The following is a 25528-nucleotide window of genomic DNA, read 5'->3' as shown; positions in this document are numbered from 1 at the left end:
GTACACGTCCATGGATTACGTATTTTCTCAATAAATTAAGTATTTAATTAACACTGAGTTTGTTGTTGGAATGGACCTCTGAACCGAACGTCGCTTGTATGCATGGCTGCTTCTCTACTTGCTAGCAATCGAAAAAGCTTCTATGAATTTTTTTTTTTTTTTAAGTGGCCGAAAGAGAAGGATGTATGAAATAAATTTTACAATATATGTTTATTATTATCTGTATAAATATTTTGAACAACATTAAATGAGTAATAAATGGTATAAGGCTTATTTTATGTGTCTACCTCTTTTTAATATAAGACTCGCAAATTTTAATTCCAACTTTCGGGTATTTATAAACAACATTAAATGAGTAATAAATAGTGTAAGACTTTCTTTATGTGTCTACCTCTTTTTCATTTAAGAATCGTAAGTTTTAATCCCAACTTTCGGATATTTATAAACAACATTAAATGAGTAATAAATGGTGTAAGATTTATTTTACGTGTCTATCTCTTTTCTATTTAAGACTCACAGGTTTTAATCCCAACTTTCGGAGACCTTAATCCCGCAATTAAGTAAACCTGCTATTTTAGCTGTCTCAAACCCATCTGTTTCTTTTTATATACGTAGTGCACAATTTTCTAATCGAATATAGTACTCTTCAAAACTACCTAACAGCTTTGTTCTTTCTTTAGGAGCATTCTAGCATACACCAGTTAGGCAGAAAATCTTTAGCTTAAGGGCATATATCAGGCAAAAATACAGGGCCATTTTTAGTGACTGCAGAAATGAAATTGTTTCATGGCTTACATCTAGTTTTGTCGTTCAGAAAAATTCTATATGGAAGCTTTACATCATACACTTCTACTTAATCAATACGTGATTTGTTATTTTTTCTCTTCTATTTTACTGCTTAAATATGTATGTGTTTAAAAAAAATGACAAAAATAATAAATCACATATTGGTTAGGTGAAGATGTATGATGTAAGATTTTCTTGTAACATTTTTTTATCTAGAGTATAATAAGATAATTATCAAATTTATCTATTCTTATTAATTTAAAATTTTGAAATAAGTGATGAAGTTTTGAATCCAAATTGACTTTAATAATAATTCAACACATGAGATTGAGCATGCATGTGCGGATGACCGGTCCATAATATCAAATCAAATGGTTCTATCATGTCAAAAGTGATTCATCACGTACACAAGGAACTTCAAAGCTCGTCCAGTACTTTAGATTAAGCATTTGAACATATTGCATGTGCATATGTCCATAAGATCAAATGCATGGTTCCATCACATTAAAAGCTCATCACATTAGGATGAAGTAGCAGATCATGCTTATCGCTCTAAATGCTTTTCTGATCTTTTTGGAGAGTAAGAGGCCCAGATCACACTCTAGTAATAACCAGTTGTTTTAAATTTTAATGGATTGAGGAGGACCCCATGCAATACGTACGTACATCATGCAGAAAGGTGACAGAAATGGCTAAACAATTACGTGGCAAACTCATCCATAACAAGTATTCAGATATCTCCTTGTTCTTTGGGTTTGATTGATCATACTGATATCATCCTATTTCTAAGCTGTAGTTAACGGCAACTACTCATAAAAAAAAAAAAAAAAAAAATTGTAACATCAATATGTGATAATCTGTTATCTTATAAATGGTCCCATTGGTTGCATTGTGCTGATGTGTCATGATCATCTCTTTGTGGCCCCACTGTCTCATTTGTGTTGCATGCTGACGTGCCATTCTCATCATTTTATAGTGCTTTAGAATTAGGGTGTTATCTTTTGCTAGATATATATATTCATTTTCCATCAAACTCCAACTGCCTCCGATCCCTCCTTTATTTCTAAAATTAGAAAACATAAGAAACATTAAAAAAAAACAAAAACAAAAACAAAACCAAAACAAAACAAATGTTCCAACACCTTTTGTAAATTTTGATAAATGGAACAAATTAGCAAGAACCAAGTTACTGATATATATCATCAAATATATAGGACTCCTGGATAATCGAAATATATAAAATTATGCAATGCTGAAGTATTGGTACACCAATTAACGAACCATGAAAATTAATGGAAGACAGCGTACAGGGTGCTTAATTGGCATTGACCTTTGCACAAGACTTGGGACCCATGCATCAATCAATATGAATTCGTCGCATATATATATTCCTACTCGGAATACTACTGATCATATTTCAATCTAATATGAGAGAGAGAGAGAGAGAGAGAGGAAAAAAATGAGGCCACGGTGGGGAAATTTTGCCTTTAATATATTCATGTGGGTTTGCAAGATTTTCTCGACATGATTGATGCCTTTGTTTGTGAATTACATAACACCAATGACAACTAATTATGCAAGTTGGAAGACAACTAATTGATCGTGACCATCCTGTCACATAGATCTACTAGAAATTATATATATATATATATATATATATATATATATCCAATCATCCATTGAATTAATTAAGAGGCTAAAAGGTAGTCTAGAAATTAAGTTGATCAACACTCTTTTTCAAGTTTGAACTTATTATAAAAAAAAATGAATATTTGTGACATTTTTTTAGATGAAAAAGATTATTTACGATGAAAACATATTCATTTTAGTTAAAAATAATCATTTTATTATAAATAACTGATTACAAATAAGTAATTTTCTTATAGTGATTATTAATGATTCAGCTTGCATGGTACTTCTCAATTATCATCCATTATCAAGCATGGGCTGTTTTTTCAAAATTAAACTAACGTACACGAGGAAAAAGAATAATAATCATTCACCCAAGATCATTGCTGATCAATTGGCACTCCCTAGCTAACCAACCCGTGCAATATATTCAAAGGCATGACTTTTTTTAAACAACCACACTAATCAAACTTTACGGCCAACATCATCAATCTTTAATATTTTTAATATTATTGGGTAATTAATTAATACAATTAATTATTTTGTATACATAGAAAAATAAAAATATCATTTGAACAATTGTTTTCAATATACTCCAAACATTTTGTATATTTGTTTCTCTTTAAATTGAGAAATGCTACAAATCACTCTACTGTACATCACATTCTCCACACACCTCACATAATTTTTTTTTTTCACTCCAGCACGTTGAGTGTGCTGGGGACTCTACCAACAGTAGAGTGTTATTTAGATTTTTTCTTTTAAATTATATTGATAAAATGTTTTGTTAGAGAATATATATATATCGCAATTCATAGCCCATTTATGATCGATATATATATATATATATATCTATCGTCTTGTAAATTAAACATAATGTCATTTTCTAAGCCTTACCATGATTAAAGGTTCTAAACGATCGAGACCCCTATGATCCATTTATTTGAAATTATTTTGTCTTGGCCAATTGACAATTACATAAAGACGCTTTAAAGATAGTTTCTGAACTGTACATGATGATCAAAAGAACGCATTGAAAGGTCGGTTCAGCTAGCCTAGCCTAGCCTAGCTATCTATTGTATTATCCAATATCTAGGCAGCCGCGTCCAGCTTATTCTATTGGGAATTATGATCTTATAATTTTCTCTCTCAAATATAATTTATTACAATTTAAATAGAAATAGACATAAAGTTTAGACCCACGTGATCATGGATTTAATGATCTAATATTCATCTTCCTGAATTATAAAAAGTACTATAAGTGTATAAAACAAACAAAAACTTGTAGGGATCCTCAGTCCCACGTACATGAATAATATTTTCAGCTTTTGAGACGCAAGATCATAGGCTAAGGGTACGTTTTGGCAATGAGAAAGGTTGAAAAGAGTTGTGAATAGTAATAAAAAATTAATAATAAAATATTAAATAGTAATAAAAAATATATGAAAAATAATAATAAAATAATAAATATTAGTAAATTATTTTAAGAATATGTGAAAATATTTTTTTTATCTAAAGGTAGTCTTAATTTGCCAACTCAATACCATAAATTATGGGAGCATTAGCAAGCACTAATTGCAAAACATTAGTTACTTGGAAGAAAAAGCTTCAGGCCCAATGGGTGCCAAATGTGTCTTCCTGCCTGTAAATAAGAATATGTCACAAGAGACATTCTATGGGAGAGTAATATGAAGTAAAATGTACTAGATCTTGTCTTATAGTTAGAAGCATTACCTCTCTCCTCTCTCCCTCTCACTCTCGAATCTGAGTTCATTTCGATCAGCCAAATACAAAATCACTTCTCTCATTCTCTCTCCCTCTCCCTCTCCCTCTCTCTCGTTAAGAAGGCTGGCTTCATTATGCAAGATTATTGTAAGAACACAAATTTTATCTACCTTTCAATTTGCAGATTATTTTTTGGGACTTTCGGCGTGGTGGAGTGGAGCACAGATGGCTCGAGAAGGTTGGCTCCGTTGTGTAGATAGATTTTGTCAAAAGAGGTGATTTTCTGTTTGACACCTCAGATTCAGGAGGGAGAGGGAGAGAAGGAAAGAAGTAAGGGTAGGTTTGGAGGTATAAAATAAAACATAAAATTTTTATTTTATTTTATCTCATCATTATATATTTTTTAAATTTTGAAATAAAATATAATAAATAATTTAATTTTTTCAAATTCTAATATACATTTTTCAAATCTCAAAATAATAATAATATTAAAATTTAATATTTTAAACTTTAAAATAAAATACAAAATTCTCATCTCACCTTCCAAACCTACCCTAATTCTTCCGATTATAAGACAAGATCTAATATTTTACTTCATTTATAGACATGTTTGAAAGGCGAGATAAGAATTTTATGTTTTATTTTAGTGTTTAAATATTATATTTAAATATTATTATTATATTAAAATTTAAAAAAATTAAATTAAAATTTTATTTTATTTTATATAAAAATTTTAAAAAATATAATAATAAAATAAAAATTTTATATCTCAATCCAACCTCAAACCTGCCTTACTCTTCCATAAAATATCTACATGATATATTTCTATTAGACGGTGAAAAGACACGTTTGACGCGTCACACTCATCCGAAGCGTAACTATACTTGGAAAGTCGTAAATCCTAGCACTCGGAACGAGGGAAAAAAAAGTAAGTAATGCCAAAATCCGTCCGTTTTTAAACACTCGGACGCCGGCGACAAAGCGCTGCGCAGTTTTGTTTGACCGATTAACCTTTCTTTTGTCCCTCCGTATTTTTTTTTTTTTTTTTGATCATGATCATTTGGAACTTTTTAATTAGTTCGTAGGTTAGCACGTGAACCGTTCGCGTCCTATATATAACTTTGTACTGTTGAGTACTGTTACCCTTGAATTATTACACGCATGTGAAAGAACATTAAGATGCTGTTCAGATAATAAATTTAGATGATATAAATTAAGATATAAATTAAAAATTTTATAAAATATTATTAAAATATATTATTATTATTATTATTATTTTAAAATTTAAAAAAATTAAATTATTTATTATATTTTATATAAAAATTTAAAAAAATTACAATAATAAAATAAAATAAAATAAGATAAAATACTTCTAATATTCAAACCAAACCTAATATTGTTTGTCATGATCACCATTGCAATTTCAGAAGAAACCAAAACTAAAAAATTCCTAATTTCTTTAAGTAATAACATGATCTTATATATATTTCTAATCCATCGATATATTTTTATGTCCGCAGCAAAATATCATTCCGTTTGTAAGGTCGGATCTAGCTAGCAGAGCAGCATGCATTGCCGCCTGTCTGACAAGGTTTTGCCACTGACCAAGACGCCTTGGTTTTGGGTAAAGATCATGTTCGTGCCCCTTTTTATTATGCCATTTTGATGCACATTCATCAAAACTTCACGAGACTTTGCATGCATGATCATAAAGTTATATGGTTCAGAGCTAGACATGAATGCATGCTACACGTTCGTGGTATGTACTAAAAGATGTTGATACGTACTCCGGTTGGCCGGGGACCAACGTTGTTTGATCATCGTCGTCGACACATGATTCATGTCCGAGCGAGACATTAATTAGTCTTCATATACGCGTCTTAGTAAATATTTAATGTTTTCCTCCTCTCTGAAGTAGTAGTGAAGGAAAATTTTCATGCAATTATATATATGGTGTTCAATGATTAATTGTGGTGCCACCCACAATGAAAAATGCCTACCTAATGCAATTATAAACGGTTGGTAATGCCACGGTTGGGGAGTACTCCAGGCTGCATGCATTAAAGTACTCCGATCCATGATGCATATCACAAGCTAGTGTTTAGATGATCTCCCTTGCAAGATATCATGTGTCATTAACTCTTCCACTTTAATACGTAAATTAATATACTTTACTCACCTTTTTATGGTTCCTTAATTCACAATACAGCTTTCCTAACTAGCTTGTTCTTGTCCCATTACGTATTTTTTAGTGCAGTGCAGTACTCCTATATATCTAGCTAGACAAAAGATAATAAATATTAAAATAGTAATGCTACATATTGTTGTGGAGTGCGTAAGTGTCATACAGTCGTTTTAAAAAAGAGTAAAGTTTACAATTAAAAAATTATTATTTTTTATATGAATCTTGTATTTATTTACTTTTTTCAAAATGATTGCACGACGTTTGCGCACTCACGACTGTAACTATTATTTATCGTTGTAGAAATGAAATTTCCGCATTGTTTTGATATCAATAATTTCATCTGAACAAGAGTTCCCATATATATGAATTTACATGAGCTAGCTAGCTAAAAGATTCATCAAATTAATTAACGCGTTCTTGTTCTTCAAACACATAAAAAAATATGTTTTATGTCATCAAAAATCAAGGTTTGCGTTGCGGGAAAACTTGGGAGATCATGTATATATGGAGGTAGCTAGGTGTTAGTAATCATGCACGGCTGAGTTGGGGGGAAGTGCATGCAATTAAGATATATATATATATATATATATATATATATATATATATAGACACACACATATATAATATGGTTGGTTTGAATTTAGAGATGAGATGAAATTAAGTTTTAGATGAAAAATAAAAGTTAAAAAAAAAATTATTAGAATATTATTATTGTTTTGAGATTTTAAAAAGTTGAATTAGAATTTGAAAAAGTTGAATTATTTATTATATTTTGTAAAAAAATTAAAAAAATTTGTAATAATGAGATGAGATGAAATATTTTTTCAATCCAAACGAGACCTTATATATATATATATTATTTGTTTTGCCTTGCTTTGGTTGTGGGACTCCTAAGTCCTAACTCCTAAGTTCCTAACAGACAATATTTTAGAGATGCTGTATATATATATTTATTAGATAAATTATATTACAGTCCTAAATAAGAGATTGCGTATGCAATCTCATTGGGTAAATTCTATTTATTAAGCTAGCATATATGCACTTTCTAGAATTTGCTTTTCATTCCTTTTAATTATTTGATATATATCCTTTTCTCTTTCTTCTCTCGGCAAGTAAGCTATCTATTCCTTTATGCAGGTTTCTCATGAAAGCGAAAGATTCCTCCGTTTTCCTTTATGGCTGATCAATGAATTAAGATCATGACATGAGCATGCATGCATTTTCGATTGTGTTTATCAAATCTTCAGTACTGTTTGAGATGATCAGATAGATATAGAGATCAGGATATAAATATATATATATATATATCCATTGTAATTAATTAGGATCATAATTTGAACCGCTAATATATATATAATTAAAATACATGGGATTATTTAAATATTATAAGATGGTGATCTCTAACGTGTGTGCCACATTGCCTACGACAGTATCTACTTTAGATTTGTTCTTATTTGATTAGATCCCTAGCCTGTATGTATGATCACTTATATATCGAGCTATCATTAGGTGGAATTTTATAAAATTGAAATTCATGTCGTGTTTGTAATGATTAATTGTAAAATGAAATTCAATGATAAACCGAAAAGATTGAAACAAAAACATTGGAACGTAATTACCGGTAAAGATATTGTTTAATGTTTGATTTTGTTTTTTAGTTACACGCATATACATCTGGACCTCAACTTTACTGCAGAAATCAGATCCGTGTCCAACAAAATCAACCACTTGTGTAATTATTAACATGGCAATTGCATGTTAAAGCCACGCCGATTAAAATATTCTATTAGCCTTCAAAAAACATAAAAAAAGTTGCGTGGGGATATGATGGCAACCTACAAAAACATATATAAAAAAGGATTTCATAAATTTACGGGTAATGTTAGTTATAAAATAAAATTTATTATTAAAAATTAATTTATTATACATATCTTAAATTTATTAATTTTTTTAAAAAAATTATAGGACACTTACATATTCATAAACGGATTATTTTTTGAAATTACAAATGTTTCGAAATTGGGCTGAGAATTATTATTATTATTATTATTTTGCGTTGTCAAAACGTTAACAAACTGCCGAACAAAAATTTGGTCTTTACTAATTATTATTGTTATATTACTCCAAAAAATATTTCCTTTTTTAATTAATAGAAAAATTAAAGTTCATTGGATGAAGCTCCGCGTCATCTGCGTGAGTCCAAATATATATATATATATATATATATATATATATATATATACTCAATGCACTAGGTATGTGTCCGCTTCCATAAACAGTAGATTTACATTTATATTTTCTCATATATTAATTGTGAGAGTTCAGAAAGCACCTTCAAAGTAGGCCCCACTTTCACTTTCAGGCTTCAGTGTTTAAAAGCCAGCCAGAGAGCATCTTCATTTTGCGAAGTTGCCGAACCATATCTAATCGCAGCGCAAAACCCACGGTAATGTGCTCTGATTATGCAGTCGGAAACTCGTTTTTCGGTGTTTTGGTTAGTATGAGTGTGAAGCACTGAAACTTTCTCATTCATTTTCTGTATCTCTTCCTCCCTGCTCAGTTTTCCGTGGAGGAAAGGAAAATAAAAGAAAAGGTAAGGAGCCAAGAAAGATAACCAGCTGGCTTGGTTTCCTTGTCTTCCTCTTTCTATCTTCAGTAAAAGAAGCTTAGAATAAAGTGCTGAGAGAAAGAAAGAATAACAACATTGTTTTGTGAAGCCCAACAAAGAGGGGCTGCTTTTTCACGGTCACCATGGCCTTGAAGCATGTAGTGTGGGATGTGATAACGGTGGTTTTGTTTGGTGTATGGTTTGGTTCTGCCAAAGCCTCTGTGTCCTATGACTCTAAGGCTATCACCATCAATGGGCAGAGAAGGATTCTCATTTCTGGATCCATTCACTATCCAAGAAGCTCCCCTGAGGTAGTACTCCAAACGTGCTTACCAGGTTTCAGTGATTTTCTGGTTTTTTTTCCCAGTTTTTCTCGTCTTGTGTTGTTTCTTCTTTAACTGGGTACCTCTTAAATTTCCACCCTTTTAGTTTGTCATTTTGTATTCTTAAAAATGGTTCAGATTTTCTCTCTTTTGTTTTATTTTGTTTTTTAAGTTTTGAATCTTTTGGGTTGTTGCAGATGTGGCCAGATCTTATTCAGAAGGCAAAGGAAGGAGGTTTGGACGTGATTCAAACTTATGTCTTCTGGAATGGGCATGAGCCTTCACCTGGCCAGGTACTGGATAATGGTAGCTTTCTCTTTTATGCGCTTGAAATTTTATTTGCATTGTCATTTATTTTTACTGACAGTTCTTATTTGTTGTAGTATTATTTTGAGGGGAACTATGATCTGGTTAAATTTATCAAGTTAGTGAAGCAAGCTGGCCTTTATGTTAATCTCAGGATTGGTCCTTACGTTTGTGCTGAGTGGAACTTTGGGTAATATTATAATTGTCTGATTTGCAAGTTTGAAAATTTCTCTTAATTTACTGTGAAGTTTTGAAAAATAAGCAGAAGTTTCTATTTTTTTCTCTTTCTCAGGGGATTCCCTGTTTGGCTGAAGTACATTCGAGGTATCAATTTCAGAACAGACAATGGGCCTTTCAAGGTTAGAGACTTCCGATTCTTACACCTTATGTTACGTAATGGATGTCATTTTCTCTCTGTTGTCGTCGGTTGTGATTTATTTTCTGTACTGAATTTGGTTTTTCGTTTGCTATAATGCAGTTTCAAATGCAAAAATTCACAAAGAAGATTGTCGATATGATGAAAGCTGAAAGGTTGTTCGAGTCTCAAGGTGGTCCAATTATTCTATCCCAGGTTGGCATAGCACTCTATTCTGGTCTTTCTCTTAATCCAATGAACTGCTATAATCTTTTCCAATTGAATTTGAGTCAGACTTTTCTAACTTCATCAATACCATCATGAGCTATTAAACTCAGAGAATTATCTTTCTCTGCAAATGTTTGATACAGATTGAAAATGAATATGGACCCCTGGAGTATGAAATTGGCGCACCTGGTCAAGCTTACACCAAATGGGCAGCCCAGATGGCTCTGGGGCTTGGCACCGGTGTCCCGTGGATCATGTGCAAGGAAGATGATGCCCCTGATCCTATTGTAAGGGCAGCCAAGCTCATTCCTTTAAGTATTATCTTTATTTCTTCTTAGCATGTTCACTAAATTCACTCTTTAGCCGTCCTCAGTTACTGTTGTCATTATTTAATTCCCTTTGACATTTGAGTTTTTCAATGACAGATTGATGGCTCTGTTTACTAGTTGATTATTTACACGCACATGCACTTTTGAACTTCATTAACTAGTGGGTCATATGAAAAATTCCTGTACCTTTCCCTAGCTTTAAAACCAGCCATATTTTCATAATGCACTTTGTGTGAGTGATGTTTATTTGGCTGTTCAAACCATAATTGTATCACCTGTTCGGGTTCTGCAGGTTGATTCATCCTAATTTTTTTAATGTTTCCAAACAGATTAACACTTGCAATGGTTTCTATTGTGACTATTTCTCTCCCAACAAGGCTTATAAGCCCAAGATGTGGACAGAAGCCTGGACTGGCTGGTAACTCCGTGTGCTTATAGCTTGAATTTCGCACAATATTCCTTAGTTCTCTGTTGAACAGATCGATTTCTTATCCTTGTACCACTGACCAAGAACTAATTTTGATTGCTTATCCTTTCTTTTCCCTGTCACCCATTCAGGTTTACTGAGTTTGGAGGTCCAGTTCCTTATCGACCAGCAGAAGATTTGGCATTTTCAGTTGCAAGATTTATACAGAAGGGGGGATCATTCATTAATTATTATATGGTAACTTCATTGCTTGTACGGAGTGGGCCCAATAGCCTGAATAATTCAACTGACTAAACTGATGTTCATTTTTTGTTTTGTTTTTATGTTTGCAGTATCATGGGGGAACAAATTTTGGCCGAACTGCTGGTGGTCCTTTCATTGCTACTAGTTATGATTATGATGCTCCTCTGGACGAATATGGTATGCACAATGAAATTAGCATCAAAGAAGAAATGTTTATTACGATTAGCATTTGTAGCTCTCTTCTTCAAAGGTTATGTTTAGAAGCTGACATCAAGCTTTTGGCATCTTATCCTCTTCTTGACTATTTCGTATTTGGAATTTGTATGTTCCGTAAATCTTTCCTTCATATTATGTAGATTTATTTGATTGTTAAGTTCCTTCATACTTGATTAGCTTTTAAGCTGTCACCAAGAGTATCTGTCACATCACGGTGGAATAGGTGCTGCTGTCACTTCACCATAAAAACAAGACACAATTCTGTTTTTCAGTACTTTCGTGCTAGTGAAATAGGGACTATAACTGTCCATATTATGTGTTGTTCTTGTGATGACAATATTATGATGATATCAATGACATTGTAATAGGTGACAATAATTTAATGATGACACTATATATCTTGTAAGCAAAACAAATGCCAAATTTGATTGGTGAAACCATTTATCTAATAAGCAAAGTTCAACAAAGATGACTGCAACTGGCCTGGTTATATTTTTCCTCTTCAGCCTTCGATTATATAATCATCTTGTGACCAAAGTTTGCCAAAGATGACTGAAGTTTGTGATGGCTCAAGAACTTACTATGATATGACTGCAAAATTTTGGATGGATGCTACCCGTCATCCGTGGGTCCTTCAGCTGTCAAATGATCAAAAATAGTTTTCATTATATTTTTAGAATATTTTTTTTATTTGCATTGAGCATATTTGAAAGTTCTTTGACTATTTAACCATTTTCCACCCAAAAATAATGAAAGAAAGAAAAATCCTCCCTTATGTTTTCTTCATAATCTTTTTCCTATCTAAGACTAACTGCATAAAAAAGTCTGAAAAGCTTTGTAGTTTCTGCATGAATTGAAGGTTGCTATTTCTCTCTCCATGCAGGACTTTTGAGACAACCTAAATGGGGTCATTTGAAAGATTTGCATAGAGCAATAAAGTTGTGTGAACCAGCTTTAGTATATGGAGAGCCCACTGTGACACCACTTGGAAATTATCAAGAGGTTAAACCTGTTTTTTTTTTTTTTTTTTTTTTTTTTAAGAGAGGTTAAACTAACTTCTGTTTTCCAAGAATCATCCAGCCAACTTTAAATTACTTTGGAACCAAAGCATGCTTAAAAAATTTCGTTATTGGCTCACAGGCTCATGTATTCAAGTCAAAGTCTGGAGCTTGTGCTGCATTCCTTGCAAATTACAATCCAAGATCTTTTGCAAAAGTGGCATTTGGGAATTTGCACTACAATCTGCCTCCTTGGTCTATCAGCATTCTTCCAGACTGCAAGAACACTGTATACAACACTGCCAGGGTGAGAAAAAATACCTTGTGATAAATTGTACTCTCTTTTCCCTCTTCCACTTTCTCTCTTAGTTAAGTTTCTTTAGTCATGATTGTCATGTTTAGTGTCTAAATGTTTGGTGGTTTTTTATTTGTCATATTCTTCGTCAAAAAAGAAAAAGAGGATCTTGCCTTGGAAGATGCATTTTTGACATTATGTACCAAAATTCACATACAGGTTGGTGCACAAAGTGCACAGATGAAGATGACTCGTGTTCCTGTTCATGGAGGATTCTCTTGGCAGGCATACGATGAAGAGACAACCTCCTATGATGACAGTTCATTCACGACGGTTGGGTTGTTGGAGCAGATAAATACAACAAGAGATGCTTCTGACTATTTGTGGTACTCAACAGAGTGAGTAACATAAATCTATTCATCCTTTTTTTTTTTTCCATTATTTTCCTTGTGATTCTTTTCACTAAATATTTTCTTATAAATTTTATGCCCCTTAATCCCCAGTGTTAAGATTGACTCCAATGAAGAATTTTTGAAGACCGGAAAATATCCTGTTCTTACAGTCTTATCTGCTGGTCATGCACTGCATGTTTTCATCAACGGTCAACTATCAGGTAGCTGCACTTAGCCAGTTTCAGGGCATTCTTTCCTTTTTTGATCGGTAGTTTCAGGACTTTCTTTAATCAACATCTATAGATAGAAATTATTTCCGTGGCCACTGGAAGGTTTTAACCTATTTTATTTCATGACTTCAATCAGGAGTGCTTGTTTATAGCTTGACCATTTCTGCCTCCGTGTTACTATCTTTATTTTTTTGATCAGGAACCGCCTATGGAAGTTTAGGATTTCCTAAAGTAACATATAGTGAGGGTGTGAAGCTGAGAACTGGAATTAACAAAATCTCACTTCTAAGTGTTGCTGTTGGTCTCCCGGTTTGTCCCCTTCCTCTCCCTGTCTGTCTCTCTCCCACACCCACACACTCATCCACACATATGATTTTCTGTGACATGGGATTTTGAATTAACTGTCCTATTTATTCTTTCTCCTGTCTGATCTAAGTTCAGAATGTCGGTCCACATTTTGAGAGATGGAATGCTGGTGTTCTCGGCCCAATAACATTGAATGGCCTCAATGATGGGAGAAGAGACTTGTCATGGCAGAAATGGTCTTACAAGGTTTGTTTTCAAAGATATATACTGTCTTCTTTCCCTGACATTATACAGAATCATTTGATTGCATCTTTGTCATCAGATTGGTCTTAAAGGAGAATCCTTGAGTCTTCATTCACTTAGCGGGAGTTCCTCAGTCGAGTGGGTTGAGGGGTCACTTGTTGCCCGAAGGCAGCCTATGATGTGGTACAAAGTAAGCACCCGAAACCTTAAGCAAAGCTTCTTGTTACTCTTCTGAGGCTGGAAATGAAATGCATGTGAACTTTGTCAGCTGTTACTTAGGGTTGCATCAAAATATATTTATTTGGATAGTTGCGTCATTCTTGACTTGGCACTTTCTTATATCTTGGTTTTAGCTCTTAAAACAAAAACATACCTATAAGAAAGGTTCTTAAAACAGAAACATATATGTTTGCCATTTAAGCCAGGGGTGACTTACAGCTGTCAAAATTTGCTTGTCTTGAAAAAGAAAATAATAATTAAGGTCGAAATCTATCTACACATGAGAAAGTGCATCCAAGCACATCCTTTTAAGCTGCACTTTTCTGTTAAGGCTAGATTTGACATCCTTCCATGTTTCAGACTATGTTCAATGCTCCTGCTGGAAATTCTCCATTAGCCTTGGATATGAGCAGCATGGGTAAAGGTCAAGTGTGGATAAATGGGCAGAGTCTTGGCCGCTACTGGCCTGCATATGAAGCATCTGGTACTTGTGGTGAATGCAATTATGCTGGAACATATAATGAGAAGAAGTGCTTAAGCAATTGTGGGGAGGCTTCCCAAAGATGGTAAGAGAAAAACTCTAATAATGAGCCAAGCTAGTATTTGCAGTGATAACTGCTTGCTTCCAATTATGGAAATCAATAGTTCAAACCATACTCCCTCCTGAAATATTGCCCATCTTAGAACTTTGTTATGCTGGTAATGAATTGTTAGCGAACTGAATAATGGCTAATAATTTCAGGTATCATGTTCCTCGTTCGTGGCTAAAACCAACCGGGAATCTGCTGGTTGTTTTTGAAGAATGGGGTGGAGACCCAAATGGGATCTTTCTGGTTAGAAGAGAAATGGATAGTGTATGTGCTAATATCTACGAGTGGCAGCCAACCCTCATGAATTGGCAGATGCAAGCGTCTGGCAAAGTCAATAAACCTCTCAGACCTAAAGCTCATTTATGGTGTGGCCCTGGGCAGAAAATTTCATCGATAAAGTTTGCTAGCTTTGGAACACCAGAAGGGGTTTGTGGAAGCTTCCGGGAGGGAAGCTGTCATGCCCACAAATCATACGATGCTTTTCAAAGGGTATGACTACAACCTTTCACTACTTATGTCATCTATACTTGTCGATAAGTAAGATAATTTTAGCAATGAGCAAAAGGTGCAACCAGGTACACTATATACATTAGAAACACCTGGGTGGAGAGTGAAAAAAAATTGAAAATAAAACACTCTGAAAAAGTGAAGTTGGAAAAATTTGAGGATGCTGCTATCCAGCGATACAGAGACCTGGAGAAAAAAATCCTCAATCCCCCCATATTTCTAGCAGGAGAATCGATTAGCTTATCTGTAACTTAACCTCAAAATCCCTGTTGGGTGTATCAAGTTTGAGAGATGGGTTTCTTGCCTCTGCTCATCAAACTCATATTTTTAGAAGTATGCTATAATAGGTCTTCTATACTTCTACTTTTAATGCTCGAACAAATGCTCCAACAGGACCGAGTTATGAGGCAAAACTTCTTAAAACTTTCAACCTTTGAATCCTCTAAAATGTAGAATCTTCAGGCCAACTGAACTTTTTTATCTCTACTCATTTATCATGCTTTCCTACCTGGTTCTTGTACTTATGTCCTTTTTCCCATCCTGGATGCATACTAAACAATGACTGCTTCTTGCAGAATTGTGTTGGGCAGAACTCCTGCTCAGTAACTGTGGCACCTGAAATTTTCGGAGGAGATCCATGTCCAAATGTCATGAAGAAACTTTCTGTGGAGGCCATTTGCAGTTGAAGTAAATGAGATAAAGGTCGTAGATTGATTTTCTTGGGACTCCAATAGATCATCTTCAGTCCATCTATTTTCAGATAAATTATCAACACATCCAGATCAGCATGACCATTCATTTTGGCGTTTCCAAGGTGAAGTTGTACAAATATACAACACACCATCTGGTTGAAAGCCTATACAGATTGTTAAAATGATTGTGGATAAGCTTTATATGCATATAGCAGCATTACTTTGATTGATGACCTGCAAGCTATATGAAAGTAGAAGAGAAAGCGTTTAGTCAAAGCACATTGAGATGATACAAAAAGATTGAGTCCATGTGCAACCTCTTAGTTTTAGAATCTGGAAGCCTCTGGTTCCAGTAATGCTATATATATTTGAATTCCCTTGCAACTTTCTTGGAAGCAATTGTTTCATCGGATTCTCTTGTAAGAATGGCCTCGAAGCAAATAATGTTATAAAGCTTATATGAAATTGTGTGTTGAGCATCTTATAATGATGTTGAAACTTGTAGATATATTTGTTGGGCATGTCTTTGCACATGAAGGGACACTCAAAACATTACACAAAAGATGAAGTGGCTCTATCCAAAAACCAAACCCCATTCCTCATGCATGCCACTTTTAGTTAGCATTGAGTTCAGCTCAACATCCAAACGCAGCCTTAGTTTTCTGTAAACTTACCTTGACTATTGCATGTGCTAAAAGTCCACTCTTTCAGCAGCCTGAGCTTTCGAAGGGCAACAATGACAACAAATCTAGAGATTCCGTAATGCAACAGATTAACACCGTTTTTAACATAAGAAGACATTGCGTCTTTCTCACTGCAATTTCGACCTATTATATAATATCTGAGGAAAGTCGCTTGCATTAGGTGGTCGTGTTCCCGTGGGCCATTGACGTTAATAATACCATAAATGCTTTCCAAAACGTTAACCAATTGGACTCTACTTTTAACATCGTAATCGAATGCCTAGTTTTATAGGATGTGACACATTTAAGGGTCAAGGTTAATAAAACGTTATTAGACAGACATTATCCCCTCCCTCCCGAATGAGTACATGGAGACAGATCTTTGACTGCATGACGCCATGACCCATTGATTGGTCATGACTCATGCACACACAACCCTCAGTTTTTTATTTAATAGTCGAGAGGTGTGGATAGGATTAGGAGTTTCTAAAGTTTCATGCACGATTCCTCTTTTTAACTTTAATTATTGAAAGCTTCATTGTTATTATAACTAAAATTGAATTCTGTATACACGTGATTAAAAATAAAATTAATATTAAAACAACGTATCGTCTCGCATAACTGCATTAAAAAGGATGGATTTTTAAACATAATTCACGGAAAGAACCTTCATAGCATTGCGTACGAGGAACATAATTTCACTCTCATCTGAAGTTTGAACCCTGCCTCGCGCATATAATAATCTCAAAGTTCAACGATTCCAACACCACCCACAAAATTTTCTCTCACTCAATCTCTGCAAGTGACGCTCTATAATGGCGGCTATACATTCGCTCATGTTAAATTTTGAATCCGTTTTTCTATTCGCAATGGAGAATCTCTCACAAATATACGAAACTATGTTCTACTTTTGCTTCTTGGTCTTTTTTTTCACCTTAGTTCTCTTCATTTTCTCTTACCCTTTGTACAAAAGACTACAGAAAACCGAGCAGAAGCTGGACGAAGTACATATCCACAATCCAATTTCGAGCGAGCCTTTGAGATTGGAGCGACATTCGGCAGAAACTGTGGGTAAAAGCCGTGAACAAGACCCGACCCATTGGGGCCTTCCGCTGCTTTTGGAGATCTTGCCCTCTGTTTCCCCGAATGGAGAGTGTTTGTTCAGTGAAGAAAAGAGTGGTGACCAGGATTCAGACGGGTCGTGTTTGCATGACAAGGGGGTGGAGTCGATTGGAGATCAGACGGCGAAGAAGAAGAAGAAGAAGAAGAAGAAGAAGAGGGCCAAGAAGAAGAGGTTGAATTTGCAAGCTGAAGAGGGTGGTGAAGACAGGTGCGTGGGAAGAGAAATTTTGGATTCGGGTTATCGGGTCAATAATGATTTGGTTTGCCTCTATCCGTTTACCTCGTCAAGTAGTGCTATGCAGAGGAGGATCAAGCAACGGTACGATGAGCTTGTGAAGTGCAATGAGAACAAAGGACTAACACTGGCCCAGGTTTTCTAATTTCTACCCGATATGTGGTTAAAAAAAGTTTTACTTTTTAAATCTTTTTGTTGAATACATTTGCTATTAGATAACTTAAAATTGATTTTGTTTTATATTTTGTTGTGTAAAGACTGCATTTTTAAGAGCATTGGGTCTTTGTTACTTTCTTCTTTTTTATATCTAAGTGGGTGTTTGTTACTTTGTAATACGTTCATTGGTGGGATGGTGTTTGTTTTTGTGCTGGGCTCACTACCAATGTTGAATATTGTGATAGAAAAGGAATTCTTCTTCTACGTTAACCCAAAACAAGAAGAGAGTTGTTTGACATGATAGCCCGGTCCGTTTTTGGAGCGAGTTGTTTGACTTTCAACCAGATTGATTGTTAATGCACCTAGAATAGTTGTTGGATCAAATTAATTGGAATTAGGATCACGATCCCTAGAATTCATTGACATATAAACTAGGTCCTACAACATATATTGAACATTTATTGTTGTTCAGGAGACTCGTGCAAAAATTCGAAAGTTTGAATATTGTTGATTTAAGCACACCGGCATCTTCAATGTTATTATTCATGTTGTACTCTCATATTGCAGGTTGGAGAGTTTGCTAATTGCTTGATTGAAGCTAGAAATGAGCTACAGCACAAGTATGTTCGAAATCATTTCTAGGAAACTGAGTTTGTATTCTTACACTTCTCATTCTGTAAATGTTGTTTGCAACCATTGTTGTAGAATCATCCTAGCCTGTATAATTTCTTTTAAGTATATGTAACCTGGACTGTTATTTTCCGTTCAGTAATTTTCAAATTTTTCGTGATTACAGTACAACTTTTTTGTTGTTGTTGAGGTTTTCCAAATGTTTGAACTTTTACTAGTACTGAATACCATACTTTGACATCATAGTTTCCCAGTAATTCTAATCCCCAAAGTATTCCTTGAACAATATAATCTTTATTTCTTATATGCATAACAACAATTGTTTTCCTAACAGGGCCGAGGTCATCCAACGGAAGTTCACCATAACAAAGGCTCTACTATGCAGGGCAGACAGATCATCCTTCGACCGCCTTCACCAGCAGGTTAATACCTTTTTTCTGAATTTGGTGGGAAATTGAGGTTATTAAGTATTGTATTCAAATCCATAAGTGGATCAATGCATTGATGTTTCAGATATACAAAGTAGAACTAGAACAACGGAGACTAGAAGATGATGCATTTGTTTATAATTGGCTTCAACAGCAGCTTAAACTCTCTCCAGCACACAAGAAGGTAGTTTTAATTTTATTTTTCTAGATGGTCTGCTTATAGAAGTTAATTGTGTAGCCGAGCAATTGTTAGTGAAGCTTGTCTCCTTTCACTACCATATTTTCCTACTTCTACTGAACCAGATGAAGTCTGCAATGTCTTTTACCACACCCATTCTGATAGGATGTCTGATGATTCTGACCTTCTCTCTTTCATAAGATGCTTGAAATTAGTGCTTCCATGGAGTCGAAGGCCAAATCTAGTGAGCTGATGGAAACCACAGATGCCGACTTTGCTGACATTTCATTTGAAGAGTTATTAGAACGAGAAAAGAAGGATACATTTTGGTATGCTCAAGTGATGGTTTTTCCCCTGCCCCCCTCCCTTGTTTGGACCGTGCTTATATAAATGCATTTTCCATCACATGTGCAGGCAAAGAAAATCGAGATCATGCTCGGGGCAAAAACTATATCGGTTTTGCTGATCTGCTCACGAGATTCAGTTCCATTGTATGTATATCTGATGCTGCTACGTAACGGGGACTTTTCGGCTGCCTGTTCTTCTTTGGTCACTCTTTTAAACAGGAAAATAGGCATAACTTCTTGTGTTCAAATTTTTCTTTTTTTGGAATTTCCGGTGGATGCTAGTCAATCTTGTGTATCTGAAATGTAGCATACCGCGTCCATTCTATTCCTATTGAAAGCATTGAGCTTCCAGTTGTGTATGGGTTTTAGGCATTTGACTTGTGTCTTGTACAAAGACTACCTGTAGGGGACCATGCAACAGAGCCATCTCGCAAGGATTATTCCCGCGTCTAAATTATCTGCGGCTTTCGAAAGGCTGCCATGGTAAAACTCATGTAATAAGGTGTAATTCATGTTTGTGGGTCATGTTTATGTCGTATCAAATAATAGACATTCAATTATATGGATCAATCTGAACTCGATCATTTAAGCTAAGCGGATCAAACATTCAAATTTTAATATGATCCATTTAAATAACGGCCCATGTCGTGTCACTTGTTGACTCATTTAATAATTAATTATAAATATGTTAACACTATACGACTCATTGAAATCCATTTTATTTAAATAGATTGAATTAACTCGCATAATCTATTTAATTTGATTAACATAATTTATTATTAGCTACAATATCTAAAAAAAAAATAAGGTTATCTACTAACAAAAAATATCAATATTTTTCAAATTTTAACCTATAATAAAACTAATATTACAAATTATACAATAATAAATTAGCACAAATCTAGAATTACAAACTCAACAATAAAAACATAAGCATATTAAGAAATATTCTTATTATAACCCAACAATAATAAAACTATAATTTTGGAATAAAATTTGAACTGGTTATTGTGAATTGATTTCGGATCAAGCGAGTTGGCCCGTTATTGACTTGTATATTAATCATATATTAACGAATCAACCGTTTTGATTCAAACTTATTTATATTAAATCAAAATCCGTTAATTTCATATGGTGTTCATGTTGAGTTCATAGGCCGTGTCACGTATTGTCATCCTTACTTATGTTAGTCTATGACCATGTAGTGCATAGGAAAATCAATAAAGAGAAATGGTTTGTATAAATCTAAATAGATAAATTTCATACAAATTATTATAAAAAAATAGATCTCAATTTAAAAAAGTGTAAAAAAATTATTCTTTATTATATGTAATGTAACGTAATTATCTCATTATGATATGTAATGTAATGTAATTATCATGGAAGGCGTGGCAGTCTTATCTCATCATGATATGTAATGTAATTATCAGAAAATAAAAATTTAATTGACATGAAATATTATAATTATAATATGATAGGAACACCACTTATTCATACCGTGGGATTACTTGACAATTACGTAAGTGGGTTACTGTCACCAGTATGAAAAGATACGAAGTGAAAGCTGGAACAATTTAAAGTGAGACCCCACATAACCCTGTCTCAAAACTAGAATGCTAAAGGTCGTTGGTAGCAACAAAGAAATCAGAAAAATGATTTATACATAATATTTTTTATAATATTTTATATAATTATATTTTAAATTACAGATATTTTTATAAAATAACTTATAAAAATAACATCATTTTACAAAAAAATATTATCATTTTATAACATTATTATACAATGTATTGTGTGTAAATCATTTACTAAAGAAATAAACCTCGCGTTTCCTTCACTCCGCAGTAGTCCCATCCAAATAATGAGATTCCTCTGCTTAGAGTCTTGGCATTGGATTAGCTATTTTACTCTTCAAATTTTGATTAATATGTAACTTTTTCACTTTTAGCTAATCATTCAAAACATAAAGTCTACATTGGATTAGTCATCACACTCTCTATAATAATAAAATATTATTATTTTATATTTTTATAATTAATTTTTATTTTTTAATTAATTCTATTTTTATAACCTCTTATAATCACCTATAATTTCCAACAATCATATTCATTTCCATTTTCACAATCCAATAAACAAAATTTCATCACACGATATCAATATTATCAAAACAATTCCATCGATCTTCAATGCAACCAAACACCCACATTTGTGATCCAAAATAACAAAAAGTCACAAAATAATCATGGGCTACAACCCCAAAACAAATACAATCACAATATACAAAACAACCTCAAAATGTTTCACCAACAAAAGGCTACACATCTTCAAAAGATGAAGATTGAGATGAAGATGAAAATCGCTTCATTGATTTCTCAAAAACCTCTTTTTGAAGATTCAAGAAATACTCTCGTTGCATTCCATTCATGCCAGCAAGATCCATCCTCATTATCTCCATATCGATCTTCCTATTCTCCGTATCATTTCTCCTCTTTTTCTCCGCTAATAATTGAGCCCTATCAGCATCCAATTTACTAGTCGCTTGTCTTCTTTCATACATGAAAGCAGCTCTATCATTTGTCATGCAAGTTAAGGCCTCAACAAATTCTGCATCGTAAGATTTTGCAGCCTTCCTTTTTCTCTCCCTTTCTTTCTCAGCCTTCTTGCCTGGAGGCCTCTCAAAAATGACCTCTACATTGTCATTTATCGTGTCGTCTCCTAGTGGAGTCGACTCCGCCATAGCAAGGCGTTTCCCATGTGGTTTCCTTCTCTTTGACAATATGGACACGTGTTGTTGCCATTTTGGTTGGTGTCTCAATAGACACCAACAATATTCCATGTTGTATGTGGCCTTCTCAGTCTCTCTATACATGATTTTAGCTCTTTCAATCTAAATATGCAAATGTAACAAGAATGTGAGAATAGAATTTCAGCAACAAAATTTAGAATGAAATTTAGTTAGAAACTCATACCTTATCCTACTCTGTCGCACCACTTGGATGCAAAGATTCTACTTGAGCCACAGCAGCACAAAATTTATTTGTGCATTTTTGGATCACCGACCATCGATTGGTCAATGACCCCCCTAAACGATTTGCCATGCTAGGTTTTTTATGCTCATTGTAATAATTGATAATTCTCTCCCACATTTGAGAGTATTTTTGATCCGTCTCCCGTATAGCATCCATGCTAATATTGAGCCAAGCCGACACGAGGAGATTGTCCTCCTCTACGGTGAAAGACACACCTCGTTGTGTTTTCATACTAGGTGGCCTTTTTTCACCTTCCAATTGTGTTGCTTGGAGTCCAATATTCTCATGGCCACTCATTAGGGTACTGGATATACCTTGTTCACCACTTTGCAATAGAGTGGTAAAGAAGAGATCTTCATCAAATGTGGTATCCATCCTTGATTCAAGTATAATATCCAAAAATTAGGACTACACTCAAAAACAGTACTACTGAAATAGCAGCCACAAGTTCAAGTGAAATTAAAATCATCCTCAATAGAAGCATTGAGCAGTAGCCACATACAAATATGCAACATCAATGCACAGTGCTGGTATTTAGGTGCAAACTTCTATCATTTAAGTGCAAAGATTTTACAGTCTTGGAATATTCTTGTGTCACCATAAAAAAATATCTCTAGATAAGTGCTGGTATTTCCATGTCTATGGGTATTATATGTAGGGCTTGACTTTCTTGTCTATACACGTCTATAAAGTGTATAGATAGCTAAACATCTTGGAGAATCGCACCATTGAGCTTCAAAATAACTACATGAAAAAGAAAAAAATCTACAAAAGTTTCATTCATATGGAGGTTGGCGCATTCAGAAGATAGAAGGGGAACAAGACACCTCCATATTCCATTACTCCACAAACCAGAAATACTAAAAAAATGATGCAATTTCTAAGTAATCAAACCTTTAAACTTCTAAAATTTAACAGTTTGGAGATGATTGAATGGCTTCACAAGAACAAAGCCATTAAATCTTGGTCCATACACAAGTCCACACACAGCTGCTTTAAAGCATTTTTCTAGGAAAATTTTTTTATTATTTGCCTGCTAACATGAACTGATCCTGAAGGTCTATTAAACATGATTAATGCACAGTGTACAGTCAGCTTGGTCAAATTCTCCTTACTACATCAGGTCCCACTTCTGTTTACTACATCAGGTCCCACTTTCGTTTCTATATCAGAAAGAAGCTTAGAAAGATCTGATGGGTTCTACAAATAAGCACTTCTTTATGTTCATTCATTAATGCTTTACAAATTGTGATGTTACATGGTTAACTATACGATACCCATTACCTTTTCATTTCTAATTCAGATGTCATTTTATTGTCTCTAAAACAGGTTTAATGCAAAATTGATGTTGGAAAAACTGCGAAACAAAAGGCTGGTGTTTGTTGGCGACTCAATTGGGAGAAACCAATGGGAGTCTCTCCTCTGCATGCTCTCATTTGCAGTTCTTAACAAGGATTCAATATATGAAGTAAATGGCAGCCCGATTACAAAGCACAAGGGATTCTTAGTGTTCAAGTTTAAGGACTTCAACTGCACTGTGGAGTTTTACAGGTCTCCTTTTCTTGTACTGCAGAGCAGGCCCCCTGCCAGAGCTCCCCAACATTATAAAATTTAGCTAAAAAAAGAAGGTTTCAATCTTAGTTATAATTCAATGGCAAAATGGACCCAAAATCCTATCATCTTAATTTTAATTGGAATGAGATTTTCCTATGTATGAGTTCACTCAATAGATCTCTGATGTGACTTTTGCACTTTATTAATTGTGAATGTGGGATTGAATACATTGTATGAAGGAGAAAGCTAATTGTTAGGTAGTGTGGCAGAGTCGGTGGATGTTACTAGTGAGACAAGACATATCTTTAATCATGTTGTAGTTTGGAGCACCATTGGAACTCACTGAACTCATAATTCCTTTTTTTTTTTTTTTCCCTTTTAGCTAGAGAAAAGATTAAAAAGTCCACATATTTTGTTCATGGGCTGTTACTTTCAGGACGGTGAAGAGGTGAAGATGGATATGGAAGTAGAACATGCATATCAGAGGTCCATAGAAACTGTGTTGCATTGGATACACACTGAATTAAATTCAAGCAAGACCCAGGTTTTCTTTCGCACATATGCTCCTTCCATTACAGTGAGACGACTTTAGGAGTAAAAAAAAAAATACTCTGAGAGAAGTAGTAATAGTTAAAGTTTTCTTGCCTTTTTGAATAAAACACACACATGAAAGTGACAAGGAGCCGTCGAAGTTGCATTTGAAAGTCAAAAACCAGGCATGAAAACAGAGGAAGTGCAGCACGGCCAAATCGCACCATCATGAAAGACAAGCAAGACCAACAAAATCAAACCCAAACATCAACAAAATCAAACCCAAACAATAAAATCAAGAGTAGAATCACAGCTAGGGCTTCGAATCAAACCCAAACAACATCAACAAAATCAACAAAATCAAACCCAAACAATAAAAATCAAGGTTAGGGTTTAGAATCTTACCGTGTGCTTGTCGTGGTGGAGAAACGCTGTCGCGGTGCCGTGCTGGAGAGTGCTGTCGCGGGAGAGAATGGTTGCGGGAGAGAAGAGAAATGGGGAAGAAGAGAAAGAGGGAAGAAGAGAAAAAAAAATAACTAGAAGAAAAGAAAGAAGGAAGAGAAGCGGGAGAGGGAAGAAGAGAAGAAAAGAAAAAAAAAAATAGAAGAATTTCAACGGCGGAAGAGACGCGAGAGAGAAATCCAGGAAGAAGAAAAGGGAGAAACGCGCGAGAGGAAAGAAGAGAAGAAGAAAGAGAAAGGGAGCGCGAGAGAGGGCCGAAATTAATAAAATATACATTTGAATGTGGAACAGTACTTTTCATCTTTGAAGAAAAGTATGAATTTACTGTAGATAATATTTAG

The 25528-nt window shown here is 34.2% G+C and overlaps 3 protein-coding genes and 1 pseudogene across 3 annotated transcripts; 3 read left to right on the top strand and 1 right to left on the bottom strand.

Annotated features, from left to right (window-relative positions):
• The first annotated feature begins 8666 nt into the window (after positions 1-8666).
• On the top strand, positions 8667-16322 carry LOC109007920 (beta-galactosidase 1-like). The gene is made up of 19 exons (XM_018987829.2): positions 8667-9244; positions 9454-9549; positions 9640-9752; positions 9855-9921; positions 10041-10133; positions 10289-10432; positions 10804-10892; positions 11033-11138; positions 11234-11321; positions 12244-12362; positions 12501-12665; positions 12873-13051; positions 13157-13266; positions 13475-13584; positions 13717-13827; positions 13904-14014; positions 14404-14609; positions 14786-15122; positions 15716-16322. Exons 1-19 carry the CDS (start codon positions 9077-9079, stop codon positions 15824-15826), a joined length of 2523 nt encoding a protein of 840 aa, XP_018843374.1. The 5' UTR covers positions 8667-9076; the 3' UTR covers positions 15827-16322.
• An 869-nt stretch (positions 16323-17191) lies between these two features.
• Positions 17192-20201, top strand: LOC109007923. The gene is made up of 6 exons (XM_018987832.2): positions 17192-18008; positions 18596-18648; positions 18993-19080; positions 19172-19270; positions 19466-19593; positions 19679-20201. Exons 1-6 carry the CDS (start codon positions 17331-17333, stop codon positions 19728-19730), a joined length of 1098 nt encoding a protein of 365 aa, XP_018843377.1. The 5' UTR covers positions 17192-17330; the 3' UTR covers positions 19731-20201.
• Positions 20202-21925: 1724 nt separating this feature from the next.
• Positions 21926-23015, bottom strand: LOC109007827. Its single transcript, XM_018987680.2, has 2 exons — positions 22623-23015; positions 21926-22498 (listed from the first exon to the last, which is right to left on the bottom strand). Exons 1-2 carry the CDS (start codon positions 23013-23015, stop codon positions 21926-21928), a joined length of 966 nt encoding a protein of 321 aa, XP_018843225.2.
• Positions 23016-23157: 142 nt separating this feature from the next.
• LOC109007828 lies at positions 23158-24786 on the top strand (annotated as a pseudogene).
• The last annotated feature ends 742 nt before the right edge of the window (positions 24787-25528 follow it).

Source organism: Juglans regia, chromosome 12, assembly GCF_001411555.2.
Source record: "Juglans regia cultivar Chandler chromosome 12, Walnut 2.0, whole genome shotgun sequence".
NCBI classification, from domain to species: domain Eukaryota; kingdom Viridiplantae; phylum Streptophyta; class Magnoliopsida; order Fagales; family Juglandaceae; genus Juglans; species Juglans regia.
This window is presented reverse-complemented; position numbering and strand designations above follow the sequence as displayed.